The sequence below is a fragment of the Salmo salar genome, chromosome 03 (assembly GCF_965601325.2).
Source record: "Salmo salar chromosome 03, fSalSal1, whole genome shotgun sequence".
Classification (NCBI taxonomy): Eukaryota; Metazoa; Chordata; class Actinopteri; order Salmoniformes; family Salmonidae; genus Salmo; species Salmo salar.
The window spans coordinates 51,881,274-51,902,014 of NC_138293.1; the positions used below are offsets into that span (position 1 = coordinate 51,881,274).

General features: G+C 42.5%; 1 protein-coding gene across 1 annotated transcript; it reads right to left on the minus strand.

Moving 5' to 3' along the window:
* Positions 1–493: 493 nt before the first annotated feature.
* On the minus strand, positions 494–10,499 carry LOC106600673 (G-protein coupled receptor family C group 5 member C). Its single transcript, XM_014192195.3, has 5 exons — positions 10,020–10,499; positions 7,853–8,856; positions 4,543–4,643; positions 4,293–4,415; positions 494–4,028 (listed from the first exon to the last, which is right to left on the minus strand). Exons 2-5 carry the CDS (start codon positions 8,847–8,849, stop codon positions 3,996–3,998), a joined length of 1,254 nt encoding a protein of 417 aa, XP_014047670.1. The 5' UTR covers positions 8,850–8,856; positions 10,020–10,499; the 3' UTR covers positions 494–3,995.
* Between the last annotated feature and the right edge of the window lie 10,242 nt (positions 10,500–20,741).

A 20,741-nucleotide genomic window follows, 5' to 3' on the forward strand; every position in this document is an offset into this window, starting at 1 on the left:
GTGCACCTACGTTGTAAACATTCATAGGCCAGGTTGTAGCAACCTCATGATGGGTATAGAGAGAATTTGAGTATCATGTAGTAATTTAAACCTATCGATTGTTACATTGAACTGGGTGAATGGAATATGAATGACTCCAATATGCTGTAATAGAAATAAGGCCATGTTCATAAAAAAAAATATCATCATCTTAAACGGCACAGACCGCCGTGTGTGTGGTATGCATGTGCTTGTGTGTGAATCAGGAACACTGATGCACGCACACACACACACATCCCTGTCGGAGGCCCCATCAGGCAAAGAAGCTTATCAGAGCTGTGTATGTAAATAACTCCTCAGGTGTATTTTCATCCCAAGGACACTTCCTCTTGCAATGTTCCCTACGACACTGTCTACAGTATCTGCCTCTTTTCCAGGTACAGTATTGGAGCTATTCCCACCTTGACCATTTTATCCGAGGGATGATATCAAACAATACTTGTAGTGTGAATTAGTTATTTATTTAATGTTGAATGTTTCTATTGACAGAAAATGACAAGTTAGCAATATTTTCTATTATGGCTGATATGGTTAATAATTTAAAGTGTAAAGTGTAAATACAGAAGCACCCAAACAAGTCCCTATTGAGGGAGGAATTCATAACCAATAAAATAACAATTTACAGTAGATACATGTGACAAATCAAACTAGAGGGAGAATATATACAGTCCTGTATATACATTTAAAGTTCAAGGTGAAAATACAATAAGTGATAATAATTTCCAAAATATGTAAAGACCTATATTTGGTGTATGCATCAGTGCCTTGGTGTTTTAAGCACAGAGATACAGTGTAAGACCCGTTTCTTAAACAATATCACCTTGTTTAGACAGGCAGCCCAATTATATATTTTTCACTAATTGGTATTTTGAACAAATCTTGCTGCTGTGAAAAGATCTGATTTGATTGGTCCCCCCCAGAAAAATGGCAGAAATGCAGCTTAAAAGCCCTGGTTTGTTGATAAACTTGTTTGAATCCCTTACCTCCATTCCCTGTCCAATATAACATAACTAAAAGGAGACTCATTGCCATCCTGTGAAAGTCTGTCGATTATAATAGGACAGCAGTGACCCCAGAGAGAACAGAAACGAAACACACTAGTCTTAGGGGTCAGGGGTGAAAGTGGATGCTAATAAAACAGGTAAGCGTAAGAACAGACAACGTGAAAGAATCCATCCTCTCTCTCTGTCCATCTCTCGCCTTCCCTTTCTCTTCATTATGTGATTCTCAGAGTCACATTAATTTAACCCCCTAGATTCAATGTTTGCACCCCCAAGGAAATCAAACTAGAATAAAAAAATCCCAATAAAAATCTGTCTGTTTAAGCTAGAGATATCTTGCATTGGATGCGTCTCAATCCCCCACATCAGCCGATGTCGCACTTGCGGTGAAAGGTGACAGAGTGGTGTTTGTCAGACCATGAGACATCCCGAAATACAACATTGTCTGTAGCATCCAAACGGTTTGGCATACAAACTATTATAAAAGTTGAGACTCACGAACACAATGGTGGTCTCCGTTTTTGCTCTATGACCCCCACAAGCGTCTTGGGACTTATCTGAAGTAGTTACAGCCGATCTGCCAATTTCTGTCTGTAGCGTCCGAAAAGTTTGGGCTACACACTAATAACCCCTCTGTGGAAAGGTGAGTCTCTCACGAACACGTATATGTTAGTCATACAGTGCCTTGCAAAAGTACTCATCCCCCTTGGTGTTTTTTCCTATTTTGTTGCATTACAACATGTATTTAAATGGATTTTTATTTGGATTTCATGTAATGGACATACAAAATAGTCCAAATTGGTGAAGTGAAATGAAAAAAATGACTTGTTTCAAACAATTCTAAAAAATAAAACATGGAAAAGCGCAAAAATGCATATGTACTCAACCCCTTTGCTATGAAGCCCCTAAATAAGATCTGGTGCAACCAATTACCTTCAGAAGTCATATAATTTGTTAAATAAAGTCCACCTGTGTGCAATCTAAATGTCATATGATCTCAGTATACACACCTGTTCTGAAAGGCCCCAGAGTCTGCAACACCACTAAACAAGGGGCACCACCAAGACCAAGGAGCTCTCCAAACAGGTCAGGGTCAAAGTTGTGGAGAAGTACAGATCAGGGTTGGGTTATAAAAAAATATCAAACTTTGAACATCCCACGGAGCACCATTAAATTCATTATTAAAAAATGGAAAGAATATGGCACCACAACAAACCTGCCAAGAGAGGGCCGCCCACTAAAACTCACAGACCAGGCAAGGAGGGCATTAATCAGAGAGGCAACAAAGAGACCAAAGATAACCCTGAAGGAGCTGCAAAGCTCCACAGTGGAGATTGGAGTATCTGTCCATAGGACACTTTAAGCCGTACACTCCACAGAGCTGGGCTTTACGGAAGAGTGGCCAGAAAAAAAGCCATTGATTAAAGAAGGAAAATAAGCAAACGCATTTGGTGTTTACCAAAAGGCATGTGGGAGACTCCCCAAACATATGGAATAAGGTACTCTGGTCAGATGAGACTGAAATTGAGTATTTTGGCCATCAAGGAAAACACTATGTCTGGCACAAACCCAACACCTCTTGTCACCCCAAGAACACCATCCCCACAGTGAAGCATGGTTGTGGCAGCATCATGCTGTGATGATGTTTTTCCATCAGCAGGGACTGGGAAACTGGTCAGAATTGAAGGAATGATGGATGGCGCTAAATACAGGGAAATTCTTGAGGGAAACCTGTTTCAGTCTTCCAGAGATTTGAGACTGGGACGGAGGTTCACCTTCCAGCAGGACAATGACCCTAAGCATACTGCTAAAGCAACACTCGAGTGGTTTAAAGAGAAACATTTAAATGTCTTGGAATGGCCTAGTCAAAGCCCAGACCTCAATCCAATCGAGATTCTGTGGTATGACTTAAAGATTGCTGTACACCTGCGGAATCCATCCAACTTGAAGGATCTGGAGCAGTTTTGCATTGAAGAAAGGGGAAAAATCCCAGTGGCTAGATGTGCCAAGCTTATAAAGACATACCCCAAGAGACTTGCAGCTGTAATTGTTGCAAAAGGTGGCTCTACAAAGTATTGACTTTTGAATAGTGAATAGTTATGCACGCTCAAGTTCTGTTTTTTTGTCTTATTTCTTGTTTGTTTCACAATAAAAAATATTTTACATCTTCAAATGTTGTGTAAATCAAATGATACAAACCCCTGAAAAATCTATTTTAATTCCAGGTTGTAAGGCAATAAAATAGGAAAAATGCCAAGGGGGTGAATACTTTCGCAAGCCACTGTACATTTGCTCTAGGATGCCCAGAGGCTTTTACAGGACTCGTCTGAAGGTCCCCCAGTACCAAATGAATGGAAGTATATATGGAGACTGTTTAGTTCCAAAAAATAAGGGGTTAAATACAAGTTAAATTATTTTATTTTTTTAAATAAAGTATTTCTTATATATAGGACAGACACTTCAGAACAAACTTCCTTTAGATTTTTTACAGGGCTTAGACTGAAAGGCTTTTATGGGTGTGCAACAAATTCCTCTTGAAACTGCCTCATTGTCCATTCACTCTGGCCACACTGCTGTATGTTGCTGTGTTGGTTGGATCTCCCATCAGTGCATGGCGTTGTGGCCTGGGTGTGGGGAGTGCCGACTTGGGAGATGGGTAGGTGGAGGGTGGCTAGTACTGCCACTGGGACAGACTGGATGAGACACAGGGAGATGAGAGATACACTTGTTCTGGGTGCACAGCACCAAGACAGTGGCCTCTCCTCTGACACTGGCTCCCTCCAGCCCTACTGTATGTACAGAACAGCCTGGCCTCTACAGTCGTCAAAGGCTCTGGGTTTTCTCAGGGTCCAATCCTGACAAACACACCCAGGGGCTGCAGGGGAAACTAGAGCACAGAGTAGAATAGGGGGAGGGTCTAGAACAGGAACCAGGTTGTAGTAGCGTAGCGTAGATTCACCACAGAGGCTTCTTATACACACCATTTCCCTGAGAAAGACAAGGCAGAAGAATTAGATTTGAAATCCTCCCCCTTCCACTTATATACTTTTCACACTGTCGTGCCAACCCAAACTGTCCTGTGCAGCCTCAGATATGTTCTTTTCGCGTTGACTTTTCCAGCAACTATGGTGGATGCATAACCAGGCCAGCATAGTACAGCTCGGCTCAGTAGTTTTAAAAAGGGAAAGAAGACAGCAAAAACACCATGGATGCACAGTATCCTGTTGTGTATGATGGCAGTGAAGCGCTTACACTGACTGCTGGGGACAGTCCTGTGGTGGGTAGGGGCTCTAGAGAGCGAGGCAGGGAGCTGCTGCTCTGGTTTAGAGGGGGGGCCGTGGCCCTGGGGAGGCCAGTCTCATCGGACTGGTCCCTCTGTAGAGAGGACACGCACACAGAGAATTAAAAAACGGATGGTTTCGGTATGTATTTCTTGGAGAATAACACTAGTGTAATAATGATATGAGAGTTTAAGTCCGTGTATTGGGTAAAACCCACTCACATTTGCCAGGCTCTTGGTGATTAGAGCTAGTTCTGTGGGCTGGTACACACAGCTGCGGAGCTGACAGCTATAACCACCGTATGGAAATACAGGCTTGTTGGCTGCTAGAGAGAAGAGGGAGAGAGGAATGGAAGAAAGAAATTAAAATTAATTAAAACTTAAACTCAGCTGCAAGTGCTTCAATTGCTTTGGATCGCTGAGGGCTGAATGATCAAATACACACTGGGATTTTATAATAATGGGATTACATTTCTGACCAGTTCCCTTAAAGTTAAAAACTACCAGTTCATTACAAATAATTATAGTTTCAACTTTATCACCTGCGGTAAGTACATGTCACAGACAAAGATAATATAATATTCCATTTGGAAATGTCACATACATCAAACACCTTTTACTCACCATCTGACATTATTTTAAGAGGATGCGTGAGCCACCGTCTCTATGGCAACATCATGGTGCGAATTACAGGGGAACGGGGGGGGTGCTCAGCTTCCCTAAATGAGACGTTAGCTCTCCTAAACACATGGTAATGGGACACATGGAAAAGCTATTCTCCATCTAGGGTCAGTTTGACCTATTCTAGGGTCAGGTTTACCTGTTCTGTTTGTAGAGATTTACAGTACCTAATAGCATAATAACCTGTTATTTAAGAGGCTGGCTGCCTCACAAATGGCACCTTATTTCCTGTATAGTGCACTAGTTTTGACTGGGGCTCTGGGGGATCCATTTGACAGGACGAGGGGATGCGCGGGCTGGGTTGTGAACTTTGACCCCAGTCAGATCAGGGACAATGTAATTGTCTGTTTCCATCCTAATCGGCTGTGATTAAACACACACTTTTATGTTTCTGTTGCCCAGAGTGCGAATTAACCCATGCCATTCAGGGTGGTCTCTGTATTTGAGTGCATGCGCTTGCAATTTTATGGGAATGTATGGAATAGGGTGCAATTAGTGGGCAGGTGAACAGGAAACAGAACAGAGTGTTACATTGGAAACCAGAGGCGGTTTAACGTGTCAGTCAGGAGATGGCATCCTCAAACAGGTTAAGCTGGCGTGGGACGACAGAGGGGCACACTTTTCTTACTCCATATCTACTACTGATATACACTGAGTATACCAAACATTAGGAACATTTGTGTGTATTGTTAGATACTACTGCACTGTTGGAGCTAGGAACACATGCATTTCGCTGCACCCGCAATAACATCTGCTAAATATGTGTATGTGGCCAATAACATTTGATTAGACATACACAATCCATGTCTCAAGGCTTAAAAATCTTTCTTTAACCCGTCTCCTCACCTTCATCTACACACAATTTCGGATTTAACAAGTGACATCAATAAGGGATCATATCTTTCACCTGGATTCAACTATACAGTCTGTCATGGAAAGAGCAGGTGTTCTTAATGTTTTATATACACTCAGTGTCCAGTCTATTAGGTAACGTTACACCACCAGATTCACGAAAATGGTTCACTCGTACAGTCACATTGCCGTAGCTTGCTATATAAAGCAGGCAGACAAACATCGAGTCGTTCAGTTACTGTTCGATTGAACGTTAGAATGGGCAAAACGAGTGACTTAAGCAACTTTGAGCGTGGTATGATTGTCGGTGCCAGGCACTCCGGTTCCAGTATTTAAGAAACGGGTGGCCTCTTGGGCTTTTCACGCACGATCCGGTACTAGATGGGTGTACTTAAGAAATGTATATTTAAGTGATAATGCCCGAGAAGCCGGTGTTTGGAGGATATATTGTCATTGGTGTTGTTAGGCCTGAGATGGCACGGGTATTGTTAGGCCAGTGCCAATATATCCTCCAAACACTGGCTTCAAGGGCATTATCACTTTTATACAACGGGTTACCAACATATTCAAATAATGATTGGAATATCTTCATTAAAAACGTTATTTTGATTAATTTATTCATACTATTTCATCCTTCAACAAGATATAGTCCCGACACAATCTAGGCTTGCTAGAGACGCGACCCAGGCGTTCAGACTTTTTGTTCTGCATCTATGGACGCGACCCAGTCGTTCTTTCTTAATGTTCCATTGCCATACTGGCTGGCAACGTTCTTATTTATACCTTGCTTGCTAGCTAGCCAACTACGGCTAATGTACAGTCGCGTCAAAAAGTGCAGCCAGAATAACAGAAAAGTAGCTGCATTTGCATTTGTTTAAGATGTTTTCGAGTGACATTTATTTGGATACATTCGCCTGGCATAGAAAATGTGCTCACTCGTCAGGAAACTGTTGTTCAGAGGAGCTAGCCAACAACACAGCCACATTAACACAATCACTTTAAACTGAAGCTGCAAAGACTGCAAATTAGCTGTGTTTCGTTTCACCTTTTTTCAATTTAATTTTTTTGGTATATATCCATTAAAATGATGCCAGCTGATTCATGATTTCGACTGGCTGAGAAACACTGTCTGTCTCGTCCCAGCTCCTGACACGTACATTACAATGGGACAGATGGAGATTTAATTTGAATATTGAAACAATGTTGCAAATGTTGGAGAGACAGACAGCGAGGTTTATACAAATCTCCGCTGTAAAAAAAGAAATGTTGGTCTAAAAGAAATGTGAGATAATGTCTAGATGCTTTTTATAGTGGATATCAAGTGCATAGCTGGGCTGATGAGACAGTGGATTACGCAGTCAGATGGAACAGGGTAAATAGGCATTTTAAATCATAGATTTAGCCGTGGAAATTTGTGGAAATTTGTGGAATTTTAACCAATCAGCATTTAGGATTAGACCCACCCATTGTATAACATAATTTACATTACTGTAGGGTGAGAATGGGCAGATAATTGCTAGGACCAGAACAGATCAAACCTAGAAGAGCGCAAAACTATTTAACCAAGATTCATTTTTGTTTGTCCGCTTTGAATTGATCTCTGTCCAATCTATCCATAATAACACTGTGTTACTGCGTAGACCCGTTATGTAACTTGTCACTCTATACGAATGTTGAAATACGGGAAAATCAATAAGAGCGTGAGAGACATAGTATTATTAGATAATGATTAAGCCCTGTGATAAATAAACATGGATACCGATGTAACAGAAAATATTCCAGGAAATCAGATGGAACAGATTAAAATTATTAAACCTACATGAAATACATTTCTAGTGGATGGAAAGGTATTCATGATGCTATGATGGCACTGGCGTTACTCTCTCTTATTTTAAACGTTTGTGTATTTTGTTGTTTTTATCCTGACTGCACTACAAATTTCCAAAATGGGACAAAGATATTGATTGATTGGTTGGTTGGTTGGGCCTTCCTACTGTACCTGTGTTGGGTTCGTCCATGGAGAAGGCCTTGTTCTCCATGTACATGTTCTGATGGGCTGCTGCAGTGTTCTGCTCCTTCAGAATGTTATCATAGACCAAGCTCCTGATCGGGTAGATAATGTGTTCCCCATCGCTGGGCTGCTCATCCCCCTCCTCCTGCTCCTTGGTGAGGGAGCAGATTTCTGGGATGGTGTATAGGACCAAGAACACCCAGGCATTGCTGACCAGGGCAATGGCCAGGGTGGGGTCGTCCCAGCTGGGGTCCCCGGCCACCTGGTTCCCATAAATGTACATGACGATCCAGGCCACCCACACGGCCATGGAGCAGACCCCGGTGGCCAGGATGAAGGCTCCGTCCCGCCGCCAGGCCTTGTGTTTGTGTGTGAGCGAGGGCACGGCCATCAGCACCACGCCCAGCAGCAGGGCCATGACATAGATCAAAGCCATTACAAAGTCGTGGTTGGTGATACTGCAGGAGATGTCAGGGCTGCCACTGGCCGTCATTGGCCTCCTCTCCACTGTGATGATCAGCCACTCTGTATTGATGATGATCTCAACCAGCCAGAAGGCCAGGGCCCCCAGACACAGCATCCAGCCCCGGGGGCCCTGGCCCTGCTGGTTCAGGAGCACCAGCCACAGCCCATGCATCAGGAGGCAGGCAAGACCACCCGCAAACAGTACACCAAACAGGAAGCGGCGAGCGATGCAGCTTGTGAAGTCCTGGCCCACGATAAAGGCAAAAGAGAGGCCAAAGAGACCAAGGGTGAAGACCAGAAAGCTGGCCTGCAGGGCCACCATACCTTTCCTCTTCCTGTCTGTCACGAAGGGAAGGCTGGCCACGAGGATGACGATGAGGACAAAGGCCGTCACCACGCCTAAAGCCGCCAGTGACTCTACCACGATGCCCCACACTGCAGTCAAGTCACACAGGTTGAAGTACAGGGAGCCCACAGAGGGGCCACAGCCTTTAGGAACGCTGGTGGTGGGGGCTGCCATGGCACTGCTGGGACACACACACACACATCAGAAACATACATTCAGTATATCTAAAGCCTGAACCCCCTTTATCCCTTATTATGATTGAATCAGTCAAGTACTGGGGATGGCAGGTACTCAACGTGATACTTATTCATCGCATGGTAACCACTTAGCGACATGCAGTAACCTGGTCACTGCATCCTATAGGTTATACAGAATATTCTCAGTGACTCCAACAGGTTATATTGAATCCTAGTGCTACCTATTCAACATTAAATGAAACACTGTGTGTCTTACATAAGCTGGTACATGACAGAGTGGCTGGCTGGATCAGAATGGTTTAGTCCTTACAGTGATTACATCACCTTCATGGCGCCAGCTAGGTAATGGAAGGTGTCACACACACACCTGTTTCCTGGATAATTCTACCACTGATTAGAGTCACCACTGGCCAAGAAATCCCACACAACTGAAAGTGATCACTGCTCAGCTTATCAAGGACTGTGTGTCTACAGGTCTTTGTGAGAAGAGACCCTTAAACAGAAAGTAACCCGCTGGGCACACTGATTGAATGAATCAACGTTGTTTCCATGTAATTTCAATTAAATTACATTGAACCAATGTGTAATAGAGGTTGAATTGACATCTGTGCCCAGTGGGAAGAATGTACTTTACATCCAAGATGGAATATCTGGGCAAGTAGGGGGCTAGCTAGCCTATATTTAAAAAGAACCAATGCATTGCCATAGTAACTATGTAGCAGGCAAGGAAGACAAACACACTGATACAGAGAAATACTTGTGTGTCTAACATAAAGGATGGGTGACTGACAGCCAGGCCAAAGCATCTGCTAAATACATTTGTCCTGTTGATCTGCCTCCATTTGAGGCAGTTCAACTACAGAAACATGATAAACAACCTATTTGAATGGTATTGATGAATCAATAATGAGCCATTTGATCAACTGAATACTAGTAATACCAAACTTCCATAGAACACTAGTATGCCATTTGAATAATATTATTTTCTTATCAAGTATTTCATTGTGTTTCTAATTCTAATGAGTAGCCTATAGCCTAGTTATTATTTTAGGGCCTACTGATGAATGAGTAATACTATTAGGAATGATAGATAACCTTTACAACTCAGTTTCTAGTCATTTATCATTCTACTACGCCCGTTTATTACCTGCCGACAGGGATGATGATGTGAATACGCGCCGCTCCTCTTTCTCGTCAAAAGCAGACAGAAGAATCCAGGTAATTTAGACTACAAACCTGTATTGATATTTACTCCAGAAAAATAAAAATAAAATTAAAAAAAAGAAAAAAAATCTTCCTTTTCGCAACGGGTGTTTATTTTCTATTGATTTCAATATGTTTTGACTTTAAATAGTTTATTCAATCTATAAAGAACAATCCGTAAAGACATAGTGCCAGTTACACTCAATTTGACAGATTTCGCTCTACGTGTCCAAGTGTCTTCCTTTGGTGGTCAGTGTTCGTCTCCAATAATTCGCAAAGATTTTGACGATGTGACTTCTTGACAACACAGCCAATATTTTTTTTGCCCACTCCCACTCTGCTATGATCGCCGGCCTACTAGGGCCGGCTTACCAAACGGGCACGCAGGGCACGTGCCCCGGGGCCGACCTGTGCGTTTGGATTGTTGTGTAGTCTAAAAGTTCTCTAGGGCTATTTTGGAAGGATGGGGAGGCTGTAGGCGGCAGGGCCAGACACATTTTGCTATCATATGCCACCTGGGGGGGGGCCCTGACCTCCAGTCCCCCCCCCCCCCAAACAATTATGCAATCATTTTTTACATACTTTCCCTAACCAGTTTAGGGTCTCTCACCAATATGCCTCTCTCGCTCTCTCTCTCTCTCAAGATACATGTGCATGTTATTAAGTACTTATTTTAATCTCCTAAAATATCTTAATTCAATTAAGAAACATACCTTTAACCCTCTTTTTAAAATGTCATGATATGGTATAGAATACTAGGCTAATCCATAGATTTGCAAGGTGTGAACAAACATAGTTAGTCTTAGTCTTGCAGGGCCACCTGGTGGATGATTATGATACAGGATTAACTGAGATTTTTAAATATGCCAGACATTTGATCATAACCACCTGTATTGCGCTGTCTTTAGCCTTGCTCATACCTGGGGCTATGTGTCCTTTTTCCCGATCTCATATACAGTCAGAATGTCAACTGCGTGTGACAACTTTATTACGTTTTACATGTAAAACCTGAACATTTCAGGAAAATTTGTAACCCTGTTCTTTTGGTGTCATTCTGCCAAAGAGTAGGAAACTAATCTAACCATCATCATTTATCAATTCAGAAGTAAAATTGTCACTCAATTAAATCATACAAAACATAAGAAAATATAAAGAATACATTTGAGTATGTGACTTATGAGCAACGCAAATGCAAATATTTGTGCCTCTCAAATTTCTTTAAGGTAGGATATGTACTTGTACAGAAAGGATATACACATATCCTGTCTAAGATCACTGTTGTATCCAACCTGAACGTTCAACACCCTCCTGTGGATAGAATATTTTTAACCACTGCGATGTTTTTATGCTTAGCACTACTGTAATGCCATACTTGATTTTTCCTAAACCAACACATCTGTTTGAGAGAGCAGGAGGTGTTACCGACATAGCAGAGCCCACATGGACATTTAATAATGTAAATAACATGGGTGGTGGAACACGTAATAATGTCATTTATTTGGAACCGTTTTCCCTTGTGTGGGTGGCAGAAATATTCACACTTCATCATATTGTTGCACTGTGCGCATCCTCTGCATTTACAGCTACCATTTGGTAGAGGGCGTAAAAGATATCAGCCAGGCTCTTTTACGCCCTCTACCAAATGGTAGCTATAAATGACATTATTACGTGTTCCACCACCCATGTTATTTACATTATTAAATGTCCATGTGGGCTCTGCTATGTCGGTAAAACCTCCCGCTCTCTCAAACAGAGAATTAGTGAACATAAAAGTTCAAATCAGGAGAAACGACAGGGATTATCCAGTCGCAGTACATTTTAATGACCTAAAGCATGACATTTCTACCTTTAGATTTTGTGGCATAGAGAAAGTTATGATATCAGACTGGGGAGGTGACATTAATAATACTCTGAGTAAAAGAGAATGTTTTTGGATTTTCACCCTCCAGACATTATTTCCTAAAGGACTTAATGATGAAATGCCTATGTATGTTATACATATGACGGATGACGGATCACCACCTCAAGCTGAACCTCGGCAAGACGGAGCTGCTCTTCCTCCCGGGGAAGGACTGCCCGTTCCATGATCTCGCCATCACGGTTGACAACTCCCTTGTGTCCTCCTCCCAGAGTGCTAAGAACCTTGGCGTGATCCTGGACAACACCCTGTCGTTCTCCACTAACATCAAGGCGGTGACCCGATCCTGTAGGTTCATGCTCTACAACATTCGCAGAGTACGACCCTGCCTCACACAGGAAGCGGCACAGGTCCTAATCCAGGCACTTGTCATCTCCCGTCTGGATTACTGCAACTCGCTGTTGGCTGGGCTCCCTGCCTGTGCCATTAAACCCCTACAACTCATCCAGAACGCCGCAGCCCGGCTGGTGTTCAACCTTCCCAAATTCTCTCACGTCACCCCGCTCTTCCGCTCTCTCCACTGGCTTCCAGTTGAAGCTCGCATCCGCTACAAGACCATGGTGATTGCCTACAGAGCTGTGAAGGGAACGGCACCTCCATACCTTCAGGCTCTGATCAGGCCCTACACCCAAACAAGGGCACTGCGTTCATCCACCTCTGGACTGCTGGCCCCCCTACCTCTGAGGAAGCACAGTTCCCGCTCAGCCCAGTCAAAACTGTTCGCTGCTCTGGCACCCCAATGGTGGAACAAGCTCCCTCACGACGCCAGGACAGCGGAGTCAATCACCACCTTCCGGAGACACCTGAAACCCCACCTCTTTAAGGAATACCCAGGATAAAGTAATCCTTCTAACCCCCCCCCCCCCTTAAAAGATTTAGATGCACTATTGTAAAGTGGTTGTTCCACTGGATATCATAAGGTGAATGCACCAATTTGTAAGTCGCTCTGGATAAGAGCATCTGCTAAATGACTTAAATGTAAATGTAAAATGTAAATATGTTATGTTGTGAATTTGAACATGAATTATGTGCCTATTTAAGATTACTCTGATGATGTTTTTCGTACAATGTACCCAATGATTAATGAATACTTGCTATGTCCTCATCGTGGTTTTACAGACGTGTTTAATACGTCTTATTTATATACCTTTGTAATATTTATGAAATGCATATTGTTATATTTGGTAGCACTTATTTGTTTTTCCTTTGCCTCCAACTCCTTTCGATGTGTGGAACGGATGTGGGTGGGGCTAGGTCTACATAAGGGTGCTAATAAATAAAAAAATCACAAAAGCTCTGACGAAGGCCGTGAGGCCGATACGTAAGCTTATTAAATATCAGTGATACTATCAAGAGCAGTGTGCAGTTTCGATTACAGACTCAAAATGGCCAAAAACCATGCACTTTCTTCTGAAAGTTGTCAGTAATTTCTTGTTCTGAGAAATGAAGGCTATTCCATACGAGAAATTGCGAAGAAACTGAAAATCTCATACAACGCTGTGTACTACTACCTTCACAGAACAGCGCAAACCGGCTCTAACCAGAATAGAAAGAGGAGTGGGAGGCCCCGGTGCACAACTGTGATGATGGTGTATGGCAGGGCTATTCAATTCAGGGCCTGGAGGACCGAAACACTTAGAAGGAAAGGAAGAACACTAGAAGTGTTTTGGCCGTCCATGAAAATAATTTAACCTCTTATAGCTCCTTAATAAGGATAGGGGACGCTACAGCGAATTTTGAAAAAAATGCCAATTTTAAACGGCCTCCTACTCAAACTCAGAAGCTAGGATATGCATATAATTAGTAGATTTGGATAGAAAACACTCTAAAGTTTCTAAAACTGTTTGAATGGTGTCTGTGAGTATAACAGAACTCATATGGCAGTCAAAACCCTGAGACAGATCCTAACAGGACGTGGAAATCTGATTTGTGGACTCACCTTCAGCACTTTGCCTATAAAACACACCGTGAGTTAGGATTCATTGAGCACTTCTTAAGGCTTCCACTAGATGTCAACAGTCTTTACAAACTGGTTTGAGTCTTCTATGGTACAAACTGACCGAAAGAGAGGCTTTGGAAGTTGGTCACAGGGGGAGGGCCATTACTACTATGACGCGGGCGCCCATGGTTACCCTCCCCTTTCGAAACGTTTAATAAGACATTGCAATCGTCCCCCTTGAATATTATTGAAGCTCTGGTTGAAAAAGGCCCTAAAGATTTATGTTATACAACGTTTGAACGAACTTAAATATATATTTTTTGCACATTCGTGACGACAAGTCCCGCGCGCTACAGTACATTTTGAGTAGCCTTCGGAATGCGCTAACAAGAAGAAGCTATTGGGACATAAATTATTAACTTTTTCGAACAAAACTACATTTGTTGTGGACCTGGGATTCCTGGAAGTGCCTTCTGATTAAGATAATCAAAGGTAAGGGAATATTTACAATAGTATATTTGATTTTAGATGGTTCCAAGATGGCGCTAACCTGTATCGCCTAGCCTATTTTTTTGAGCATAGCAATCCCCTTTTATTGCAAAGTGTGATTTCCCAGTAAAGTTATTTTTAAATCTGGCAATGCGGTTGCATTCACGAGATGTTAATCTATAATTCTTTGAATGACAATATTACATTTTAAAAATGTTTTCGAATAGTAATTTAGTAAATTGTAGCGCTGATTCACCGGATGCATTTGAGGGAAAATATTTTCTGAACGTCACGCGCCGATGTAAAATGCTGTTTTTATATATAAATATGAACTTTATCGAACAAAAGAATGCATGTATTGTGTAACATGATGTCCTAGGAGTGTCATCTGATGAAGATTGTCGAAGGTTAGTGCTTCATTTAGCTGTTTTTTGGTTATTTGTGATGCATGTGGTTGGTCGGAAAATGGCGGTGTGGCTATTTTGACGATGTACTCTTCTAACATAATGTAATGTTTTGCTTTCGCTGTAAAGCCTTTTTGAAATCGGACAACGTGGTTCGATTCAGGAGAAGTGTATCTATAAAACGGTGTAAAATAGTCCTATGTTTGAGAACATTTTTTATTAGATTTGGTTATGAATATGGCGCTCTGATTTTTCGCTGGATGTTGACCAGCCTTTCAAGCCCTGGTGTAGGCGGTAGAGTCCTTGGTCAAAGTGGGCGAGGCCGATGGAGGCCTGCTGTGCGGGGGGGGGGGGGGGGGCTGTGAGTGGCCTTGGTGGGGGTCCAGTTGCCCAGCAAGGCGTGGACTGCCTTCCTGTGGGCCAGTCTGTGTGTGATGGAGAAACCAGCGTTGCCCTCCAACTGAGACAGAACCATCAACACCTGTTTGAGATAGAGAGAAAGAGAGGTAGAAAATTAATATAAATCATTCATTTTCTTTATAAAGCAAGTTTATTGCACTTAAGGCGCTAGATAGATCTACTAGGTTCGCTCAAACGATATGATTCAATATTGAACATCCGCTCACATTCGCACATGTCCGCATGGACTACGAAAACTGAGGTGTGGGCTGAATCCTGTGCAGATGGGAGCAGACATCCGATTGAGGCGGTAGGTAAAAATTAAGCTTGAGGGTTAGAGGTTGTTGATGTGTACTGTACCTATAAAGCGGAGGGATGCTGTCGATAGTCGAGGCACCCGCGGGTCAACACGACGATGAAGCTGTCACTACAGTCATGAGACGTGGAGGTGGTACCTGGGGTGGCGATTCTCCACCACCACCACCATGAGCCCCGCCCACCCGTGGGTGAGGTAGTAACACGTCATGCCTTCCCAATTTTTCTAAAGTATTTTGTATGAAATGATCACATCTTATGTGTGTTTTTGCACATGTACATTGACCTTAAACAGGAATGTTAATATGTGTGTGCATCTGAATGGCATCAACATCCAAAGATGTCCAGGTATAACCTGGATTGAAAAATATCCTGATTTCTGTTACAGGTCTCACCTCGTGTCGCTCCACCCGGGTCTCGGTCAGTAGAATAATGGTGTCTGATATGTTGTTGGCTGAACCCGTGACCTGTTCCACAATCACCTGTCTGGAGCTGTAGATAGCCAGGGTATATACACATTTTAACATATATTGATATACAGTTGAAGTCGGAAGTTTAGATACACTTAGGTTGGAGTCATTAAAACTCGTTTTTCAACCACTCCACAAATTTCTTGTTAACAAACTATAGTTTTTGCAAGTCGGTTAGGACATCTACTTTGTGCATGACACAAGTAATTTTTCCAACAATTGTTTGCAGACAGATTTCACTGCATCACAATTCCAGTGGGTCAGAAGTTTACATACACTAAGTTGACTGTGATTTTAAACAGCTTAGGAAAATTCCAGAAAGTGATGTAATGGCTTTAGAAGCTTCTGATAGGCTAATTGACATCATGCTTTCTTGAGCAGGGGGACCTTGCGGGCGCTGCAGGATTTCAGTCCTTCACGGCGTAGTGTGTTACCAATTGTTTTCTTGGTGACTATGGTCCCAGCTGCCTTGAGATCATTGACAAGATCCTCCCGTGTAGTTCTGGGCTGATTCCTCACCGTTCTCATGATCATTGCAACTCCACGAGGTGAGGCCGAGGGAGAACTGCTGTCACCTTCTCACCAAGCTGCTTGGCGATGGCCTTGTAGTCCATTCCAGCCTTGTGTAGGTCTACAATCTTGTCCCTGACATCCTTGGAGAGCTTTTTGGTCTTGGCCATGGTGGAGAGTTTGGAATCTGATTGATTGATTGCTTCTGTGGACAGGTGTCTTTTATACAGGTAACAAGCTGAGATTAGGAGCACTCCCTTTAAGAGTGTGCTCCTAATCTCAGCTCCTTAATTAACTGTATAAAAGACACCTGGGAGCCAGAAATCTTTCTGATTGAGAGGGGATAAAACACTTATTTCCCTCATGAAAATGCAAATCAATTTATAACATTCTTGACATGCGTTTTTCTGGATTTTTGTTGTTGTTATTCTGTCTCTCACTGTTCAAATAAACTTACCATTAAAATGATATAGACTGATTATTTCTTTGTCAGTGGGCAAATGTACAAAATCAGCAGGGGATTTTATATTTTTTTCCCTCACTGTACACCATGGGACCACGCAGCCATCATACCGCTCAGGAAGGAGAAGCGTTCTGTCTCCTAGAGATGAACATACTTTGGTGCGAAAAGTGCAAATCAATCCCAGTACAACAGCAAAGGACCTTGTGAAGATGCTGGAGGAAACAGGTACAAAAGTATCTATATCCACAGTAAAACAAGTCCTATATCGACATAACCTGAAAGGCCGCTCAGCAAGGAAGAAGCCACTGCTCCAAAACCGCCATAAAAAAGCCAGACTATGGTTTGCAACTACACATGGGGACAAAGATCGTACTTTTTGGAGAAATGTCCTCTGGTCTGATGAAACAAAAATAGAACTGTTTGGCCATAATGACCATCGCTATGTTTGGAAGAAAAATGGGTAGGCTTGCATGCCGAAGAACACCATCCCAACCGTGAAGCATGGGGTGGCAGCATCATGTTGTGGGGGTGCTTTGCTGCAGGAGGGACTGGTGCACTTCACAAAATAGATGGCATCATGAGGAAAGAAAATGATGTGGATATCTTGAAGCAACATCTCAAGACATCAGTCAGGAAGTTAAAGCTTGGTCGCAAATGGGTCTTCCAAATGGACAACGACCCCAAGCACATTTCCAAACTTGAGGCAAAATGGCTTAAGGATAACAAAGTCAAGGTATTGGAGTGGCCATCACAAAGCCCTGACATCAATCCTATTGAAAATTGGTAGAACTTTTGGGCAGAACTGAAAAAGCATGTGCGAGCAAGGAGGCCTACAAACCTGACTCAGTTACACCAGCTCTGTCAGGAGGAATGGGCTAAAATTCACCCACCTTATTGTGGGAAACTTGTGGAAGGCTACCCGAAATGTTTGACCCAAGTTAAACAATATAAAAGGCAATGCTACCAAATACTAGAGTGTATGTAAACTTCTGACCCACTGGGAATGTGATGAATGAAATAAAAGCTGAAATAAAATCATCTCTCTACTATTACTCTGACATTTCACATTCTTAAAATAAAGTGGTGATGATCCTAACTGACCTAAAACAGGGAATTTTTACTTGGATTAAATGTCAGGAACTGTGAAAAACGGAGTTTAAATGCATTTGGCTAAGGTGTATGTAAACTTCCGACTTCAACTGTATAACAATATATATATATTGTTTTGTCTTCATGAGGTACAACCTATTTCCTCATTCATCTTGATGTGGGTGTGGCATGGCCAGAAGCATGAACACAAGTGAGATTCCTGAGAGCCCACTTCCAAAATGAGCACCACAACGCATACACACGCACACATGGATTTTGTATCGTATATATGTGGTAGTAAAGTAGTGGCCTGAGGGCACACACTTAATGTGTTGTGAAAAGTGTTATGAAATGTTAAGTAATATTGTATATAAATGGCTTAATGTTGCTGTACCCCAGGAAGAGTAGCTGCTGCCTATGATGGGGCTCCTTAATAAATTCAATTACAAACAACATCTAGTGTATTTGGCACACAGGAAAACACATCAACATCAAACCAGCTTCCTCTTACACAAGAATGTTTATGGATGTGTGCTGTTGGTGAGACTGTGGAGTTAAAAAAAAGTACTCGCACTCAAAACCATGAAAAGGAATAACCCAGAAGCTGAAATGCAAAAATAATATAATTAATTTAATCCATGCTCAAAAGATTGCAAAAATTGAAATCCTTGTATGAACAGCAACCATCCACAACATGGGCAACAGACTCCATTACATTTGACTCATGTAGAATACAAAAATGGGTCATGGTTTGCAGTGTGGTGAAGAAGGCGCAACTGCGCCTCTTCAACCTCAGGAGGCTGAAGAAATTTGGCTTGGCCCCTAAAACCCTCTCAAACTTTTACAGATGCACAATTGAGAGCATCCTGTCGGGCTGTATCACCGCCTGGTACGGCAACTGCACCGCCTGCAACTGCAGGGCTCTCCAGAGGGTAGTGCGGTCTGCCCAACGCATCTCCGGGGACACCTACAGCACCCGATGTCACAGGAAGGCCAAAAAGATCATCAAGGACATCAACCACCCAAGCCACGGCCTGCATAATTGCGCACCCAGCTCACTCAGGTGCGTCGCTATATCACATTTGACATTGTCCGTAAGCTTGAGTTCATTTGCACACAACAACAACAAAAAAAAAAATCATACAATGATGGAAAGACCTGTGTGTTGTCGTTGTTAATGCAGACAGAGAAGAGCTCCAACTTGTTAATCATAGCCTCAATTTTGTCCCTCACATTGAATATAGTTGCGGAGAGTCCCTGTAATCATAGATTCAGATCATTCAGGCGAGAAAAAACATCACCCAGATAGGCCAGTCGTGTGAGAAACTCGTCATCATGCAAGCAGTCAGACAAGTGGAAATTATGGTCAGTAAAGAAAACTTTAAGCTCATCTCTCAATTCAAAAAAACGTGTCAATACTTTGCCCCTTGATAACCAGCGCACTTCTGTATGTTGTAAAAGCATTACATGGTCACTGCCCATATCATTGCATAATGCAGAAAATACACAAGAGCTCAGGGGTCTTGGTTTAACAAACTTAACCATTTTCACTGTAGTGTCCAAAACATCATTCAAGCTGTCAGGCATTCCCTTGGCAGCAAGAGCCTCTCGATGGATGCTGCAGTGTACCCAAGTGGCATCGGGAGCAACTGCTTGCATACACATTACCACTCCACTATGTCACCCTGTCATGTCTCTTGCACCACAGATACCAACACATCTTGACCACCAAAGTCCATTTGATGTCACAAAGCTGTCCAGTACTTATAAAATATCCTCTTATGTTGTCCTGGTTTCCAGAAGAGGATGTCTTCCTTAATTGACCCCCCATAAACGTAACAGACAGATACCAGGAGCTGTGCCAGGCCCGCCACGTCTATTGACTCATCCAGCTGTAATGCATATAATTCACTGGCTTGTATGCGAAGCAGCAATTGTTTCATAACATCTCCTGCCATGTCAATGATGCGTTGTGAAACAGTGTTTGATGAAGGCATTGTCTGTATAGTTTTTTGGCCTTTTCATGTTTTAATATATATTTTTTTTACAACATAGGCTTTTCCCTCAGCCATATCCATAGCAGCAGGGAGAATTAAGTCCTCCACAATAGTATGGGGCTTGCCTGTCCTAGTGACTCGGTAGCTCACCATATAACACACTTCTAGCCCCTTCTTATTAATGGTATGTTGCTTTTACACGTCTTACTACTCGAAAGTCGTCTTTATTCTCGCTCAAAAAACCTCTGTGGCTTATTTTTCAAATTGTCATGTTTCGTTTCTAGATCTCTGCGAAAGAGTGAAGGTTTGCCGCGAGAGAGTAACGGTTAATGTGATTGGATGCTAATTATTTGACTAGGCTACCTGTAATCAACATTGTGTTGTTATTCTGCTGAACACTAGATGGTTTAATTTTATTTTTGGCAGTGAAACAGAAAAAAACCTCACCCAAATGTATACCCCTGTTGGAAAATATAAATGTATTGTTTGAAAATATGAAGAAAAACTCATTTTTATTTGGCGTACCCCCGACGGCATTGCGCGTACTCCAGTTTGGGAATATCTGATCTAGAGAATCAAAATGTGAGACAAGTTTTTGAGCGGACTATTGCATCACTATTAGTCAGTCACTCTTAGGCCCAGAGCATAGCGGAGCAGAGTAGCAACATCAGGG